At 45.6% G+C, this 18,482-nt stretch overlaps 1 protein-coding gene across 2 annotated transcripts in view; it reads left to right on the top strand.

Moving 5' to 3' along the window:
• Nucleotides 1–18,482, top strand: part of WIPI2 (WD repeat domain, phosphoinositide interacting 2) — a 205,890-nt gene that overhangs the window by 152,893 nt on the left and 34,515 nt on the right. For both annotated transcript variants that reach the window (XM_073558131.1, XM_073558132.1), the window contains one exon: nucleotides 12,489–12,596. In XM_073558131.1, the coding sequence (XP_073414232.1) occupies nucleotides 12,489–12,596 (108 nt within the window). The remainder of the gene's footprint in view (nucleotides 1–12,488; nucleotides 12,597–18,482) is intronic.

Raw genomic sequence — 18,482 nt, forward strand, 5'->3', positions numbered from 1 at the left:
ACTGCATTTAATTATATTGTTGTTTTTCATTGCTGTGTATAGATCTGTCCCTTTTAGAGGTTCTCCTCCCTCCTCGCATGTGACTCTCATTTCTGTAACCCCTCCCTTCTTCTCCATCTTTGAGTCTATCTCCATTTTGAGACACAAGTTTATACAGCTCTGTACAAGGAAAGTCTCTATTTACCTACTGTAACTGCTCATTATGCAAGGATTCAGCTGAGAATAAACCTTCTACTGGACCCTTCAAAGGTGCTCTTTTCCAGTCGAGTTTAAGCTATCTGCGGACATCACTAAACGTGAGTAATGGTGAACAGATGCCTTGGGATGTCAGTCTGAAAGCCCAACACTTAAGGTACTCTCACACATAGCGATGTACCAGCGATCCCGACCAGCGATATGACCCGGTCAGGATCGCTGGTACATCGCTAAGTGGTCGCTAGTGAGCTGCCACACAGGCAGATCTCACTAGCGACATCGCTGGGGACGGAGGTCGCTACTTACCTGTCACACCAGGCGATCCTGCGTCCTCCCGCCCGGCTCCACGCGTCGCTCGTCCTCACAGCAGGAAGCGCCACAGGAAGCTGACGACGAGAAACAGTCCTGGACGTTCTCGCGCGATCAGCGATAACCAGCGGGGGAGCGGCTCGTAGGTAAGTATCAGACACAGAGATATCGCTAGCAATATCGCTATAACGTCACTAGTTATAGCGATATTGCTAGCAATATCTCTTAGTGTGACATGCCCTTTAGTTTGGCCATGAGGCAGAATAGTAAAAAGAGACTCCTGCAGTTACATCTGTAAAGTCAGTCTCCAGCTTTTACAAGTCAGAACAGACATCAGAAGATCTGCTTACATCATATAGATACCATCAGCTTGTATCAGCCTGTGTGCAGCACAGCCCCTCCCCCAGCCTTCACCCTGCAGAAGCTGTAGCAGCTCATATTACACAGATCTCACCTGTGATTTACAATGGCTGAAGTAAAGTCTGCAATATCTTCACAAGAGTTCTCAGCCGCGACAGACCAAAGCGCTCTGCTAAGCCATCAAGTAAAGCTATAGAGAACCTTGAAATCATTAAACATGAACTTTCTTGTAATATATCCGTCTTATGGCAAAGACTGCAGTTACTTTGACAGCATCTCCCAGTATGCCTTTCACGAGTTACCACCAGTGGGAGCCCTTGAACAATTGTACTCTGCATACCAGTCTTATAAAGGCACTTGCAAAAAATACATCTCAACTCTACTGAAATTAAATATCCCAGAGTCAATAAAGGAATGCCAGGACTTCCAACAGCTCAATTCCAAACGAGATAGCACCGTGTGCGACATCGTAAACAAGACTGAAGCAAAAATCGCACATATGTCAGAAGCTGCATCGCACAGATCCAGGTCCGCTAAGAGCGCAAAGCACTCAGTCAAGTCAAGCTCATCAAGGTACTCAACCCTCAGTGAGCAGTTCATAAGAGCGCGTGCTTAAGCAGAATCTACAAAAGTGCAAGCCATTTTCGCTCAAAAGAAAGCAGAGAGGGAAACGGAATCTGCACGCAAGAAAGCAGAGATAGAAACGGAATCTGCACACAAGAAAGCAGAGATGGAAGCTGAATCTGCACGTGAGAAGGTGGAAATGGAAGCCCAGCAGAAAGAATACGAACATGCAGCAGCCGTGGCAAAGCTAAAGGTCTTTGAGCGGGCTCTAGGTGGGAGCCAAGGAGCCAGCCTCAATTCGTACGAACTCGACATGGAAGACCCACTTAAGCGCACAAGAAATTACGTGCTGAGTCAAACCAGCGAACCCCTGACCATCAACAACATTCCCTTCAGCAGAGACCTCTCTCTAGAGCATCAGGACGTTGATTCGCCTGCAGCTCCCAGCTTTCAAGGTCAGTCCAATGTACCACAAACATTCAAACCCGAACCTCCTTCATGCGTCAATACACGGGCTGACCCTACACCTCAGCATACGCCAACGTCAACATGCCGACAAGGCACTACGCTCCCGACAACTGTGTGTTTCTAGCCCCACATACAACAGAGATCATATGCCACAAACCGGTTGCTGGTCAAAACGCCCACGCCACTCCGTATCTTCTCATTTTCTTGAACCAAGAAGCTACGACCCACGATAACAGCATCACTCAGCCAACAATTGCTTCTCCAAAGTCAGAAAGAACAGACATGTCCGATTTTGCGAGGTACATGATACGTCGAGAACTCACCAACACCGGTCTCACAAGGTTCGACGACCAGCCTGAGAATTACAGAGGTTGGAAATGTTCCTTTAAAGCCGCAATTAGTGACCTTGGCATCTCTGCTGCTGAAGAGCTGGATTTGCCAATCAGGTGGCTCGGACCTCAATCCACAGAGTGGGTCAAGAGGTTCAGATCCGTCCACATCAGCAATCCAGCAGCTGGTCTCAGGGCTGCATGGGAAAGACTAGAACGTAGCTTTGGCAGTCCTAAAGCCATAGAGAATGCACTATTTACGCGTCTACAGGATTTCCCCAAAATACTCAGCAAGGACAGTTCAAAATTCCTACAGCTCAGCGACCTGCTGCTAGAGCTCCAGTTGGCCCTGGCAGATACGCACCTACCTGGTCTCAGCTACCTGGATACTGTTCGGGGCGTTAACCCAATAGTTTCTAAGCTGCCATGGACCACTAGTGGGTCAAAATACAAAAGGGCCAACCAAGCCTCTTTTCCTCCATTTTCTTTCTTCTGTGATTTTATCAAGGATATTACAGAGCGTAAGACCAACCCAAGCTTTTCCTATGTAGAACCCAGCGGACCCGGTCCAACACCTCCTAGGTATGAGGGCCCATGTACTAACCTGAAAAGCTAAGGAGGCCCAGTGTCCACTAAAAAGATCCTTCCCACACCTATATCAGCTCCAGACAAGAGCAACACAGGGGACAAGGTCGAAGATCTTAATCGTATGTGTCCCATTCATAAGAAGCCACATCCCTAAAGAAGTGCATTGGATTCAGAAAGAAGCCGCTCCAGGAGCGCAAGGAACTTCTAAAGACATTTGGTGTATGTTACAGATGTTGTGCTTCTACTGAACACTTTGCTAAGGACTGTAAAATTCTTATTAAGTGTCTGGAGTGTGACAGTGAGGACCACATGCAAGCACTCCATCCATCCCAACCTAGCTCTGCTCAGCTTACACCTTCCGTACCCACCACAAGCTATGGCGGGGAGAAAACAGAACAAGCAAGTCTGAAAAAGGTATCATCTTCATGCACAGAAGTTTGCGGAGAAGACCTCTGGGACAAGTCATGCACAAAGATATGCCTGGTGAACGTATATCTTAAGGGTCAGCCTGAAAAGAGCACAATGGTGTACGTCATCCTGGACTATCAAAGCAACCGATCACTTGCAGGTCAGAGCTCTTTGATTTGTTTGATTTAAAGGGAAATGCTTACCACTCTACACCTTGGGTACTTGCAGTGGTGTTACAGAGGTCTCTGGGAGAAGAGTCAATGGACTTATAGTATCTTCACTTGAGAATAACGTGGATACCTCTGCCCACACTCGTCGAGTGCAACCAGATGCCATCCAATAGAGAGGAGATTCCAATGCCAGAGGCTGCTCTTCACCACCCTCATCTAGCGACGGTAGCCAACAAGTTACCAGCTCTTGACAATAGTGCAGATATCCTGATCCTGCTCGGTAGAGACATTCTCCGACTGCACAAGGTATGTCAGCAGATCAATGGATTTGCGCAACGCTTTGATCTAGGCTGGGTTATCATAGGCAACATCTGTATAGACAAGATGAAGAGGCGTACAAAGATTTACTCATGTAAGACTCATGTCTTGCCAAATAGTTGCAGTACATACTGTCAACCATGCCCACATCACTACTGGGTGAAAGAAACGCTGAGTGACTGTAAGCAGCAACGAGAAACCCATGACAACATGAACATGTTCTGTTCCTGCGACGACAACCTCGGGTCAACGGTGTTTGATTCTACAAATGAAGATAACAAGTTGGCACCAGCAAGTGAGGACAAAGAATTCATTAAGGTCATGAACAAGGAATTCACCCAGCATGACTCCAACAACTGGACAGCACCCTTACCCTTTCGTTCTCCAAGGACAAGGTTGCCAAACAATCTGCAGCAAGCAAATGCAAGACTTGCATCTTTAAAACGCACTTTAAAAAAGAAACCAGAGATGGAGAAACATTTCATCGCCTTCATGCAGAATATCTTTGACAGAGATCATGCGGAGCCTGCTCCACAACTAAAGGAAGGAGAAGAATGCTGGTATCTTCCATTCTTTGGTGTCTAACATCCTCGCAAACCCAATCAAATCATAGTGGTGGTTGACTCCAGTGCTCAGTATGAAGGTATCTCTCTCAATAACCTGCTCCTCACCGGACCCAACCTGAACAACAGTCTCATAGGAGTACTGGTTTGCTTCAGACAAGAACCCGTTGCAGTAATGGCCGATATCCAACAAATGTTTCACTGTTTCATCACCAGGGAAGACAGTAGAAACTACCCCAGGTTCCTATTGTAGAAGGATAATGACATACGCAATGAGTTAATAGATTATCAGATTTATGTACACATCTTCGGCAACAGCCCCTCACCTGCTGTGGCAATCTATGGACTGAGACGGACAGCCCAACAAGGTGAGAGAGAGTATGGATCGGATGCTCGTCTATTTGTGGAAAGGAACTTCTACGTTGATGACGGACTTAAGTCTTTGCCCAGGAGTGAAGAAGCAATTGATCTGCTGTGCAGAACACAGGAAATGCTGTCGGCAGCAAACCTCAGACTGCACAAGATTATCTCCAACAATCAGGAGGTAATGAAAGCATTCCCATCTGAAGACCATGCCACAAGCCTGAAGGACCTTGATCTGGGTTCTGATGTTCTTCCCATGCAACGTAGTCTTGGTCTGTTGTGGGACATTAAACCGGACACGTTCACATTCGAGGTATCGGCCTGCGATAAGTCTTTCACCAAATGAGGAGTCTTATCCGTGGTCAACAGCATTTATGATCCCCTTGGATTTATAGCACCCTTCACTATCCAAGGCAAGATACTGTTGAGACAGTTAACTGCCGAGAACACAGATTGGGACACTCCGCCACCATCCCAGAAACAAGGGTGGGAAACATGGAAGAAATCTTTAAAGATCTTAGAACATCTTCAAGTCCCACGTTGTTATTCTTTAACGTCCCTTTAAACTGCCGTCCGAAAAGAGGTCCATATATTTTCTGATGCATCAACAGAGGCTATAGCTGCAGTGGCCTATCTGAAAGCCTCAGCATCCAGCAGCTGGATACATTGTGGGTTCATCCTGGGTAAAGCAAAACTTACTCCGAAACCCGCACATTCCATACCAAGGCTTGAATTTTGCGCTGCCGTACTAGCAGTAGAAATTGCAGAAGTTATAAGGGATGAATTGGACATTTCTATTGACTCATTTATATTCTACACAGACCGTAGAGTGGTGCTTGGTTACATATACAATCAAGCAAAATAATTCTACGTCTGTCAGCAATAGGGTAGAATGAATCAGAGCATTTTCTACTCCTGAGCAGTGGCATCACATCCCCACTGATCTGAACCCAGCCGACAGAGGAACAAGACTTACAGCTGCGTCTAAACTCAATGACAACATGTGACTGCCGCCTCCAAGTTTTCTGTATAAAGACCCTTGTTCAAAGGACAGCAGCAATACTTATGAGCTGGTAGAACCAGAATCTGAAAAGGAAATCAGACCAACCATCTCTACTGACTACACTTCTGTGATACCAAAACCGAAGTTAAGGTCTCATCGGTTTGAACGCTTTTCAAGCTAGTCGTCGTTATGCGGGCCGTAGCTCGTCTTATTCACATCGCCCATTGTTTTAGCAGCAACAAATCATCAGAGTACCGTGGCTGGCACATGTGCAAAGGATACCCTACTGTTGCCAACATTGAACATGCAGAACAAATAATCATCGGGTGTGTCCAACAAGAAGATTATTGTCACAAATGGCAGACAGCAAAACCTAACCTCCAAGAAGGAGACCTCATCCTCCTGAAAGACAAAGAAGCTCATCGCAATGACTGGCCAATGGGTCTTATCACCAAGGCTATGCCCAGTGAGGATGGAAAGACCTGAAAGGTGGAAGTCAAGGTAACTAAAGGTGGTTCATCACAAGTTTTCCATCGCCCAGTCACCAAACTTGTAATGCTTCTACCAAAGGAAGACATCACATGAAAGATATTTCTACTGGACACAGCTCACGATGGAGAGCATACCAACATACACCCTTATCTGTAAATAGCTTGAACTTTCATCTTTGGATTATTTGGGTTGGTGGAAGTGTTTGCTTGTTGTGGCTTCCCCAATCTGAATATTGGTTCTCCTATGGACTTGGACTATTCATCCGTTGAGGACTTCACGTCATCAACCAAGAATTTAATTTACAAATGTTAGTTTATTTTTGCATGTTGTGTTTTGTCTTCCAGGTTTCTAGGATGTTGTTGATCATCATCATAACACGTCGTGTCAAGTTGAATCATCATGAAATCTAAAGATTTCAGACAGGGAGTGTCATGTCTCCTGATTTAGAATCATACAGACAGTACTGCATTTAATTATATTGTTTTTCATTGCTGTGTATAGATCTGTCCCTTTTAGAGGTTGTCTCCTCCCTCCTCGCATGTGACTCTCATTTCTGTAACCCCTCTCTTCTTCTCCATCTTTGAGTCTGTCTTCATTTTGAGACACACGTTTATACAGCTCTGTACAAGGAAAGTCTCTTTTTACCTACTGTAACTGCGCATTATGCAGGGATTCAGCTGAGAATAAACCTTCTACTGGACCCTTCAAAAGTGCTCTTTTCCAGTCAAGTTTAAGCTATCTGCGGACATCACTAAACTTGAGTAATGGTAAACAGACGCCATGGGATGGCAGTCTGAGAGCCCAACACTTACAGTTTGGCCATGAGGCAGAATAGGAGGATTCCTACTCCCCGGAGTCTGATCAGGAAGAAGGCGAGGTGTGCGCTAATGAACCAGAGTATGGGAGACGATACCTCTTTTCCTCGGACGATACGGACGGTCAGAGAGACAGTGCAGATAGAGGAGGTCTCAGTACAGACTGGACCTGAAGTTTGGGGGCCTTACGGCGCAGAGGCAATTGACGCCCAGTGAATGACCATGTGTCAGGTATGGTCTTGGAGGAATGGGAGGAGGCGGAAAAGCGCCTTGTGATGTCCCGGGACTTTAAGAGATGTCTCCCCTTTGACCCTGAGGACATTAAGGTGTGGGTTGAAGTTCCCAAAATTGATGTCCCTGTGTCGAAAGTTGCCAGGAAATCAACTATCCCCTTTGAGGACGCCTCTAGCCTGAAGGACCCCATGGATAGGAAGGCGGATAACCTACTAAGGCGGGCCTGTGAGATATCAGCAGCCTTAATTTAAACAAACATAGCAGCTGCTTCGGTAGCAATATCTATATTTTTTGTGGCTGGGACAGTTAGAGGAATACTTGACTAATAGAACCCCAAGGGAAGAAATTATAGCTTCCCTCTCGATTATGAAGTCAGACACGGCCTTCCTAGCTGACGCATTGGCGGAATCCATGAGATTCTCAGCCCGAAATGGCTCCTTGTCAAATTCTGCTCGCAAAGCTATTTGGTTAAAGACCTGGAAAGGTGACGGCGCCTCTAAAAACAAGCTCTGTGCCCTCCCCTTTTCCGGGTTAAAGGTCTTTGGCCCAGCATTAGATGATATATTGGAAAAAGCATCCTATATAAAAAGGGGTTCCCAGAGGAAAAAAAGCCTAGGGACCAGTCCTTTCGTAGACCTGGTGGATATAGAATACAGCAGTACTATAGATAGCAGGGGAGTTCCCAGAGGGGTTCCTACAGTAGCACCCTCTCTAGAGCCGGAAAATCTAAAGCTCCCGCTTCTGGATCACATACGAGATCCAGAAGGACATGACTATACCAACATAGGGGGTCGGCTCAGGGAATTCAGTACCCAGTGGTCTCGGATCACAAAAAGTCAGTGGGTATTGAGAGCAATATCAGAGGGTTACCAAATAGAATTTTCGTCCCTTCCCCCCAAAAGATTCAGTTCTCCCCTCAGGGTAAAAAGTGACTCCCAGATGTGGGGCCACGTAACAGATCTGTCAAACTCCGGCGTGATTATTCCGGTTCCCCGGGCGGAAATCGGTTCGGGTCACTATTCGTCTCTATTTGCCATCATGAAACCATCCAGAGAATCCCGCACCATTATAAACTTAAAACCCGTAAACGCCTGGGTCACGTACAAAAGATTTCAGATGGAGTCAATCAGATCCACAGTCCATCTTATAGACAAGAATGCCCTGATGTTTACCCTGGACCTGAATAGTGCCTACTATTAGGTACCAATTCACCCAACATCACAGAGATTCCTGAGGTTTGCAGTAAAACTTCAGAATCGGACCTGCCACTTTCAGTTCCAGTGTCTTCTGTTTGGCCTGGCCTCAGCACCTTGAGTCTTTACGAAGTTAATCGTGGAGGTGGTAGCATTCTTAAGAAATCAGGAAATAATTATCATCCCATATCTGGACGACTTTCTCCTGGTGGCAAGATCAATAGAGCAACTGCAGCGGCACAAGGAGAAGACAATAGAGGTTCTAGAGTTCCTGGGCTGGATTATAAACAAAGAAAAATCGGACTTGGTGCCAGAGAAAAGAAAGATTTTTTTGGGGAGTACTACTGGACTCCAGAAGCAGATCTTCCTTCTTGCCACCAGAGAAACAGAGAAAAATACGAGACAGCATGAAGGAGCTTCAAAAAGGTCGTGTTTCCATCAGAGCAGCAATGCGCAGTCTGGGGCTCATGACATCCTGCATCCCTTGTGTCAGATGGGCTCACTTCCATTCAAGAACTCTTCAGAAAGAAGTCCTTGCCAACTGGGATCATCGCCAGGCCTCCTTAGACAAGAAAATATCCTTGTCCCCGGCAGGAAAAAGATCTCTTGAGCGGTGGATGCAGCAGGAGAACCTAAGGAAGGGTGTCCCCTGGATCACCTACCCATGCGTCATAATCACCACAGACGCCAGCAAATGGGGTTGGGGGGCACATCTAGAAGGCAGAATTCTTCAGGGGGAATGGCCGGCAAACATGCGGTCCAGCTCCTCCAACTACAAAGAACTTTACGCCACATGGGAGGCCCTAAGAAGAAATCGAGCCCAACTGAAAGACCAACATGTCAAGATTCTATCGGACAATGTGACGGCTGTGTCCTTTTTGCTTGTTCAAGGGGGATCCAGACATTGGAGACTCCAGGACCTTTTAAAGAAGATTTTTTTCCTGGGCAGAAAAAACAGTTCTATTGTTACAGCCGTCCATCTCAAATGATCCCAAAATACCGTGGCAGACAATTTAGCAGACGGAAGATCTGTCCTACGGAGTGGGAGCTGAACACCGAAATCTTCCAGAACCTATGCCAGCGCTGGGGAAGACCGCATATAGATCTCTTCGTAACCAGGAAAAATACCAAGACGGACAGGTTCCTTTCTCTGAATCCATTGGACAATCCAGAAGGTGTAGACGCTCTAAGCCAGAAGTGGGGGCGATCTCTCTCCTATGCATTTACACCGATGGCTCTTTTTCCAGCCATCCTCAGAAAGATACAGGAGGATCAGGCAAGAGTTCTACTGATAGCACCTTATTGGCCGAAAAGGAGCTGGTTTCCGCTCCTGGGGATTATGGCAGAGGATCAACCAGTCTGGCTTCCACAGAGGGAAGGCATCATTCACCAAGGGCCGGTCTATCACCAAGACCCAGGAAGGCTTCATCTATCAGCCTGGATCCTGAACAACAGATTTTGAAGGCTCGAGGTTTGTCAGATCAGGTCATATCCACTATTCAGGCCAGCAGAAAGCCCGTCACTTCTGCAATATACCACAAGATCTGGAAAAGATTCTGTCTGGATTGTGGCAGGCCCGACTCAGCGGAAGGAAAACCAGACATCCCAAAAGTACTAGATTTCCTTCAAGCAGGCTTTAATAAAGGACTTAAGCCTAGCACGCTGAAAGTCCCGATCTCGGCATTAAGCTCCTTTCTCAATTACCTCCTGGCTTCTCACCCCTGGGTAATAAGATTTATCAGGGCAACCCAGCGGTTACGTCTCACAATCAGGAGGTCAGTCCCCCCCATGGGATCTTAGCCTTGTCCTTCGGTCTCTTTGCTCAGATCCCTTTGTCCAGAACCAAAAGATGCTCATTTCACATCGAACCATGGAGGTAGCATACCTAGTGGCTATCACCACAGCTAAACGTATAAGCGAGATACAGGCCCTATCCATCTGAGATCCATATCTGGGAAGATCGAATAATCAGACTAGATCCCACCTTTTTGCCCAAGATTGCGTCGGTACAGAACCTAAACCAGGAGATAGTCTTGCCCTCATTTTGCGAGAACCCCTCAAATGATCATGAACCAGCCGTGCACAAATTAGATGTACACCTGGCAGTTATTGATTACATCAAGGCCACGCAGAGTTGGAGGCAGGACCATAACTTATTTATCCTTTTTGGGGGAAAAAATAGAGGGGAAAAGGCCTCAAATTCCTCCATCGCGAGATGGATAGCGTCACTAATCAGATTAGACTGTCTCGCAGGGGGTTCCCCCCAGAAGGGTTAAAAGCCCACTCAACACGAGCATTATCAGCTTCATGGGCAAAAAGGACAAGGCTTCAGTAAACCAAATCTGTAAGGCCACAACCTGGTCCATGTTGGACACATTCTGTAAACATTACAAATGGGATGTGTTGTCTAATCAGCAGACTGCTTTTGGGAGAATGGCTCTCCAGGCAGTCATCCCACCCTAAGGGGATACTTTGGTATTCTCCCTGGTGCTGTCAGGAGGGACGTCCTGGAAAATAGGCATTAGACCTACCAGTAATTGTGTTTCCAGGAGTCCATCCTGACAGCATGGATAGTTCCCTTCCCGATTTAATTATGTCGTAATATGATTCTGTAAATAAAAGTGTTAAGTTGCATCATCCACTCTGTGGTACTTGGAAAAACACTGAGGGAATGGGGGTGGAGAAGGTTTTTAACCTCTTGTGTGCTCTTCCTGTCCCTGCAAGGAGGCGAAGGATGTCCTCCCTGGTGCTGTCAGGATGGACTCCTGGAAACATAATTACCGGTAGATATGGGGGTACCAAATTATTAGATCCTTTTGGGAAGAAATAGTACCATTTGTAATTCTAAATATTATGTTTGTTTGGTATTTTGGACTAGGAAATGTTGCTCTATCACTTTCATATATTTCTCAGAAAGTCTTTATACCCAGCTAGGAAAACAATAACTATGTAATGTTGATGGATAGATCATTTCCAAATCGTTCCATAGGGGGATATGACTTATGGTAGATCTCCACAAACAGGAGGACCTCCTCTAGCCCCTTATGGCTAATGTTTGGGACCTGGTTGAAATAATGGGTTAAGGTTGTGACAATAATAAGGTTCAATATACATTACATTCTGAAACTAGACCCTGACTCAAGTCTTCATATTTGTTGTTTATTAGTATGATTTATATTTCACTCTGAGTTGTAATTGTATAACTCTTGAAATATATGGTGTATGAAGCCTGACTGATCTTCAACATGTTCTTATTACATATTGAAATATTCAGAATTGTTATAATTTAAAATGCCATTATGTTGCTGCTCTGTGATAAAACAAGTTAAAAAAGAAAGTAATTTGCATAGTGTCACAACTTTCCTGCTGGACAAAGTTATATCTAAAAAAAACAAACCTATAAAAGCTTAGTTACTCTTTATTCAATAAACCCATAATATGCCATAGATACATGTCACAAAGTTATGTCTGTGAGATCCGCGTGCAGTCCTGACAGCCTGAAGTGTTTTATTCCTTTCTATAGCCCATTCAAAGCCCCCTGTGACAGCTTAAAGGGTTTTTTCACTTGACAAAAAGCACTGGCTGAGTGTAACATTTAAAATGACAGACGCAGAACCCACCTGAGGTCGAGTGACCACTCTCAGCCTCTGCTGCGGTCGCTGTGTATTGGTTACTGCAGTGACATCACGACTACAGAGTAATTCATAGCCGCAGCTGCTGATGTGGACAGCACAAGCCGCTGAGTTCAGTGATTTGCAGTTGCGTTAATATGCGCTGTTGTGACATCATCGTTGTAGTCAATACACTGGGGCGGCCCAACACGCTGGGGCTGCCAACACACTGAGGCGGCCAACGCTGGACAGAAACGGTGGGGTGTACTGTGGTGGTTGCTTTAAATGTTTGCTATCATTGGAGACCACTTTTTTGAAAGTGGAAAACTGCTTTTAAAAATGTTAACAAAAGTTGAAGAGGCTCATCCTTCAACTTGTGCACCTTGGTTGTAGCGATCATTGGGAAATTAGCCCCACTGTTTGTGATGTATATACATATGTTTATAAATGTGCTTTATTGTATTCTAGTGTGTTTTGTTTTTAATGCTTAAAAATTTATATTTAGAATTCAAAAGATCCCCCGACTTCTGGTTGCTGCTGCAGATGGTTACCTGTACATCTACAACCTTGACCCACAAGAGGGCGGAGAGTGCACGCTAATGAAACAGCACAAGTGAGAGCAATTCTGGGGCATGTATTTCTGTCATCAGAGAACTGAGTGTCACGTTAAAAAGACTGACATATCAGGTTCAACCTTTTTCAGTCAAATACACATTTCTTTGTATGGCTAGCTTATAAGCATCCAACCCTTTTTAAAATGCTGACTTAATATGTCATTACTACCCCTTGTGGTAGGGCATGCCCCAGTCTTGAGTATTCTACATTCATAGAGCTCTTTCCTATTTAGATATTTAAATTGCCTTTCCTCCACTCTTAATGGATGCCCCTGGTTCTTTTGAGGGTCCTTGGAAGAAATAAATCATGTGCCATTGCTTTGTATTGACCACACATCTTTTTTTCTAAGCTAATCAACCTTACTTTTTCTAACTTCTTAGTGTAAGAGATCTTCCCATTTAGTAATTGCCCATCTATGAACCCTCTTTCGTTTTCAGATTTCCAAATATCCTTTTTAAAAAGTAGAGCCCAAAACTGAATCCCATAATAAAGATATGGGGTAATATTACATTGTGATAATGGGTTTTATCTCTTTTAATACACCTTAAAGTCTCTTTTTCTATTGCAGCTGCTATTTGACATGGAGTACTGCACTTTGGCTTAATTGTGGCCAAACTACCCAAGTCTTACTCTGTTGTCCTCTTTTTAATTTAATCAAAATCAGAAACTTATAGCCCAGTACACTAATTAATACATTATTCCTTTATGTCATGTTAATTAACTACGTCATGATCTTTGACATACCTATGTCATGGTCGGGAAAAGGTCCCTGACCTATGACATATAGGTAAGTCATAGTAGAAAACTAGGAGTGCAAAGGACACGGAATCTGCTTTAAAAAAATCTTCATTTGTTGTAATATTATAGTCTACAACGCGTTTCGACAGATTAGTCTGTCTTCATCAGGTAGCAATATTGCCACCTGATGAAGACAGACTAATCTGTCGAAATGCGTTGTGGACTATAATATTACAATTAATGAAGATTTTTTAAAGCCGATTCCTGTCCTTTGCGCTCCTGTGGACCGGGTATACCTAGTTTCCTACTTCAATACTTCCTCATCCGAGGCACCCGGCTGGAGCAGCATTGGTCGTCTACCCCTCACCTAGAAATGTGCAGCTGGTGCTCCCTTTGACCGTCTCTTCCACAGTCTGCATATAGTTAAGTCATGGCACACGTGCAGGGCACAGAAGCTGTGCCAGCACATTGCAACTAGGAGCCCGGCTTAAGTGATGGCTGTGCCCTGGTTGTCACAGTCAGGGGTGGTGCTGTTTAATGCCCTGAATGCTGCGATCAATAGCGATTGCAGCATTTAAGGGGAGTGGGCTCCCATGTTCTCGGGACCCCGTGATGTCATGGCAGCAAGACATCCGGGTCTCCCAGCTGTCATAGCCTGTTAGGGCCCCTTCACACATAGCTTAGAAACCCACGGTTTACCTTGGTTACCAGCTCCCTGCACTAGCACGCTGGTAACTAAGGTACACAGCGGGTTTCTAAGCGCCGCGCGGCGCTTAGAAACCCGCTGTTTACCTTGGTTACCAGTTCCTGCTCGCTGATCGCTGGTTTCCCGCCTGCCACACGCAGCGATGCGTGCTGGCCAGTGGGAGACCAACGATCAAAAAAATGTCCAGGGCTTTCCACAACGATCAGCGATACCCGGCAAGGGAGCCGGTCGCTGATAGGTGTCACACACAGCGATCTTGCTAGCGAGATTGCTGCTGAGTCACAAGTTTTGTGACGCAACAGCGATCTCACCAGCGAGATCTCTGTGTGTGACACCTTTCAGCGACCGGCTCAGTGACAGAGCGCCTGGCATGGTCTAAAGCCTCCGTCACACACAGCGATCTTGCTAGCGAGATTGCTGCTGAGTCACAAGTTTTGTGACGCAACAGCGATCTCACCAGCGAGATCGCTGTGTGTGACGGAGGCTTTAGACCATGCCAGGCGCTCTGTCAGTAACAATATTTTAAAAAAAAACACAAAATAAATGAAAAAAGTTATACCAAAAAATATAGCCGAAGAATAAAGCTGTCTAATCACTTATACCGCACAAGGAATGGCGTAAAAAATCAATAGAATCAATTCTTCATCTGCTGTTGATTTTGTTCATTCTGCCTCCCAAATTTAACAGTAAGGCTCGGCTCACATTTATCCAGCGCTGAGCTTTTACACCGGGGTTTCTGTGTAAATATCTGAAATAAGTGATTCAGACTGAACCTCCGTTGTAATACTTTCTATAATGAGGCAGATGGAGACACTGTGGTTGCTGTTTTGCCTATGATTCAGGCGGTGTCCGTCTGTTCAAGCGTGCATAAAAGCTCAGTCGACCACAGTTTTGTGCACCTCTAAAAAGAATAATAATAATAAATTTTATTTCTATAGCGCCAACATATTCCGCAGCACTTTACATTTCAGAGGGGACTTGTACAGACGATAGACATTACATCATAACAATAATCACATAGATCATAACAGATACCAAGAGGAATGAGGGCCCTGCTCGCAAGCTTACAATCTATGAGGAAAAAGGTAGACACGAAAGGTGGGTGGTAACAATTGCCCTGATTGTATGGACCTGCCATAATGTTAAGTGTGTAACAGTACAGACACAGAGTGCTAATAGATGCATAAAGCACGTGGGAACATGATGCGGGGAACCTGGTTTTGGTAAAACTTTTGACTGTGCCACCCAGGCATAGATTAGGTTAATGTGTTGAGATGGTAGGCCAGTCTGAATAAATGGGTTTTCAGGGCACGCTTAAAATTGTAGGGATTGGGGACTAATCGTATTGACCTGGGAAGTGCATTCCAAAGAATTGGCGCAGCACGTGTATAGTCTTGGAGATGGGAGTGGGAGGTTCTGATTATTGAGGATGCTTTTCTCAGGTCATCAGCAGAACGGAGGGCGCAGGTAGGGTGGTATACTGAAACAAGGGAGGAGATGTAGGGTGGTGCTGAGCCATGGAGCGCTTTGTGGGTGAGGGTAATAAGTTTGTACTGGATTCTGTAGTGGATGGGTAGCCAGTGTATTGACTGGAACAAGGTAGAGGCATCAGTGTAACGATTGGTGAGGAATATGATCCTGGCTGCAGCATTCAAGCAGATTGGAGGGGGGAGAGTTTGGTAAGAGGGAGACCGATTAGAAGAGAGTTACAACAGTCGAGACGAGAATGAATAAGAGAAACAGTAAGAGTTTTTGTGGAGTCAAAAGTAAGAAAAGGTCGAATTCTAGAAATGTTTTTGAGGTGCAGATAACAAGAGCGAGCCAGTGATCGGATGGGGGGGGCAAAGGAAAGCTCAGAGTCAAGTATGACCCCAAGACAGCGCTGATCAGAGGCCAGACTGAGTCGAGAGTAACTCTGCTGCCTCATTATAGTAAATGGATCCATCAATGTTTTATTTGGAAACTCAGATGGAGACCCCAATGTAAGTGCCCAGGTTAGAGCGCAAGATAAATGTGATACAAAATGTTATGTAAAATGTTCCCAACAAAAGCTTCAACTCAATCCACAAAAAAATGTCCCCACTCAGGTTCGTCATCTGTCAATTGAAATATAGTGGCTTCCATATGACTGGTAAATACAAAGGCTCTGGAAAAGAAAAATGGCTTCCAAAAAAGAAAAAAAAAAATCAGCAAACACTGCGCTTCTAAGTTCAAATGCCCCCCTCCCTTCTGAGCCCCACAGTGTGCCTAAAGGCCCCGTTACACATAACGATGTCCCAGCGATCCCACCGACGATCCAACATGGATGGGATCACTGGGACATTTTTAGGCTGATCGCTGGTGAGCTGTCACATAGACAGCCCCTCCAGCGATCAGGACCAGCGAGCAAGCTGGTTTCCAATGTAAACAGTGGGTATCTAAGAGCCGCGCTGCTCTTGGATACCCGCTGTTTACCCTAGATACCAGCGTGCACGCTGGTTTCCAACGTAAACATCGGGTAACTAAGAACAACGCGGCTTTGGGGACCTTGGAGCTCTCAAGGGACTCCTTGGATAAGAAGGCAGAGGTTTTCCTAAAAAAAACGTAAAACTTGGGAGTCCTCGGCAGGGTCATTAAAACAGGCAATAGCAGCGACCTGCACAGCCATGTCCATGATGGTGTAGCTACAGGGGCTTGAGGACCAGCTTGGGAACAAAATCCCTAGGGAGAAAATGTTGGCGGACCTTCCACTGTTGCAGAGAGCACATGCATTTCTGGCTAATGCCTAGGCAGATTCTGTCAGGTTAGCAGTCAGGTCTGCGAATCTGTCCAATGCGACCCACAGGGCTTTATAGCTCAAAAGCTGGCTGTGAGATGCCCAGTCCAAGGCCAGACTATGTTCAGTCCCATGTGAAGGGAAATATCTTTTCAGTCAGGCTCTGGACGATATTCTTGATAAAACAGCAGATAAGAATAAAGGCTTTCCCAATGTGGCTCTTCCTCAATACAGGAGTTCCTTTTGTAGGAGAAAATATAACAGGAACAAACCCTCTTAAGAACCGGGAGATTGGAAGGACAAAAACTCAAGGAGCAAAGGTTTCATGTTTGGAGGTCCCTCGGCAGGAAGCCGAAAACCCTCTAAGTGATGGACTTCCCCAGGTAGGAGGGAGGATGTTCCACTTCCAACCTGCATGAGAGGAAATCTCACCCAACACCTGGATACTCAATGTAATAAAATCTGGACTGAAACTGGAGTTCAAATCCACTCTCAGGCACAACTTCAAGATCTCGTCCCCTAGGTCTCTGAAGGAACAGCAGGCCCTAGACGCGGAGGTGTTAGTCTTACTGCAGAAGAGGGTTCTGGTGGAGGTGCCTGTTCAGCAGCAGGGGAGGGGGTTCTATTCTCCCCTGTTATTGATAAGGAAGCCCGACCAGTCGTTCAGAACAATTATCAACCTGAGAGGTCTCAGCAAATTCCTGGCCTACAGACCGTTCAAGATGGAGTCAATTGAATCGGCAATAAAGGTCTTGTTCCCAGGCTGCTACATGAGTGTCCTAGACTTGAAGGACGCATACTGCCATGTCACCATCCATCAGAGAGATCAGCTGTACCTGTGTATACTGACAGACAACTCAGACACTTCCAATACAGGGCTCTGCTCTTCGGTCTATCCATGGCCCCAAGACTCTTCACCGAGATAATTCTGGAGGTGACTGTGTATTTGTGAGAACAGGACGTGTTGATAGTGCCATATCTGGACGATTTTTTAGTAATCAGCAGGTCAGAGGACGACTGCAGTTATCAACTGAGGCACATCCAGTCCACTATGGCATGGCTAGATTGTATGATAAACACAGAGAAGTTGAGACTACAGCCCCTGAAGGTTCAGTCTTTCTTAGGACTTATTTTGGACTCTGAGAGAAAGGCCTGTCTTCTACTGGAGGAAAAGAAAAGCAGCGCGGCACGATGGCTCAGTGGTTAGCACTTGCAGCGCTGGAGTCCTGGGTTCAAATCCCACCGAGCACAGCATCTGCAAGGAGTTTGTATGTTCTCCCTGTGTTTGCGTTCCAAAGACATACTGGTAGGGAACTTAGATTGTGAGCCTCATCAGGGACAGTGATGATATGTGTAAAACACTGCGGAATATGTTAGCGCTATATAAAAATAAAGATATCAGGAGCATTGACCAATCCGGTCATATCTCTAAGAATAGCTATGTCCTTACTAGGAACAGTGATGCCATGTATTGTAGCAGTCCAGTGGGCCCAGATTCATTCCAGAACCTTACAGGATGTCCTAGATGGAGAAAGGAAACTTGGAGGACATTTGGAGGGGAAAGTTATGCTCTCCCAGAAAGCAATAGACTCCATGACTTGGAAAATCCAAGATGCAGGAAATCTGTCAATGGAAATTCCATGGACGTGATTGTGACGGATGCAAGCAGTCCCCGAGATGTGCAG

This window comes from Dendrobates tinctorius, unplaced genomic scaffold (genome assembly GCF_039654945.1).
Source record: "Dendrobates tinctorius isolate UK_male_01 unplaced genomic scaffold, ASM3965494v1 ptg000254l, whole genome shotgun sequence".
Lineage (NCBI taxonomy): Eukaryota > Metazoa > Chordata > Amphibia > Anura > Dendrobatidae > Dendrobates > Dendrobates tinctorius.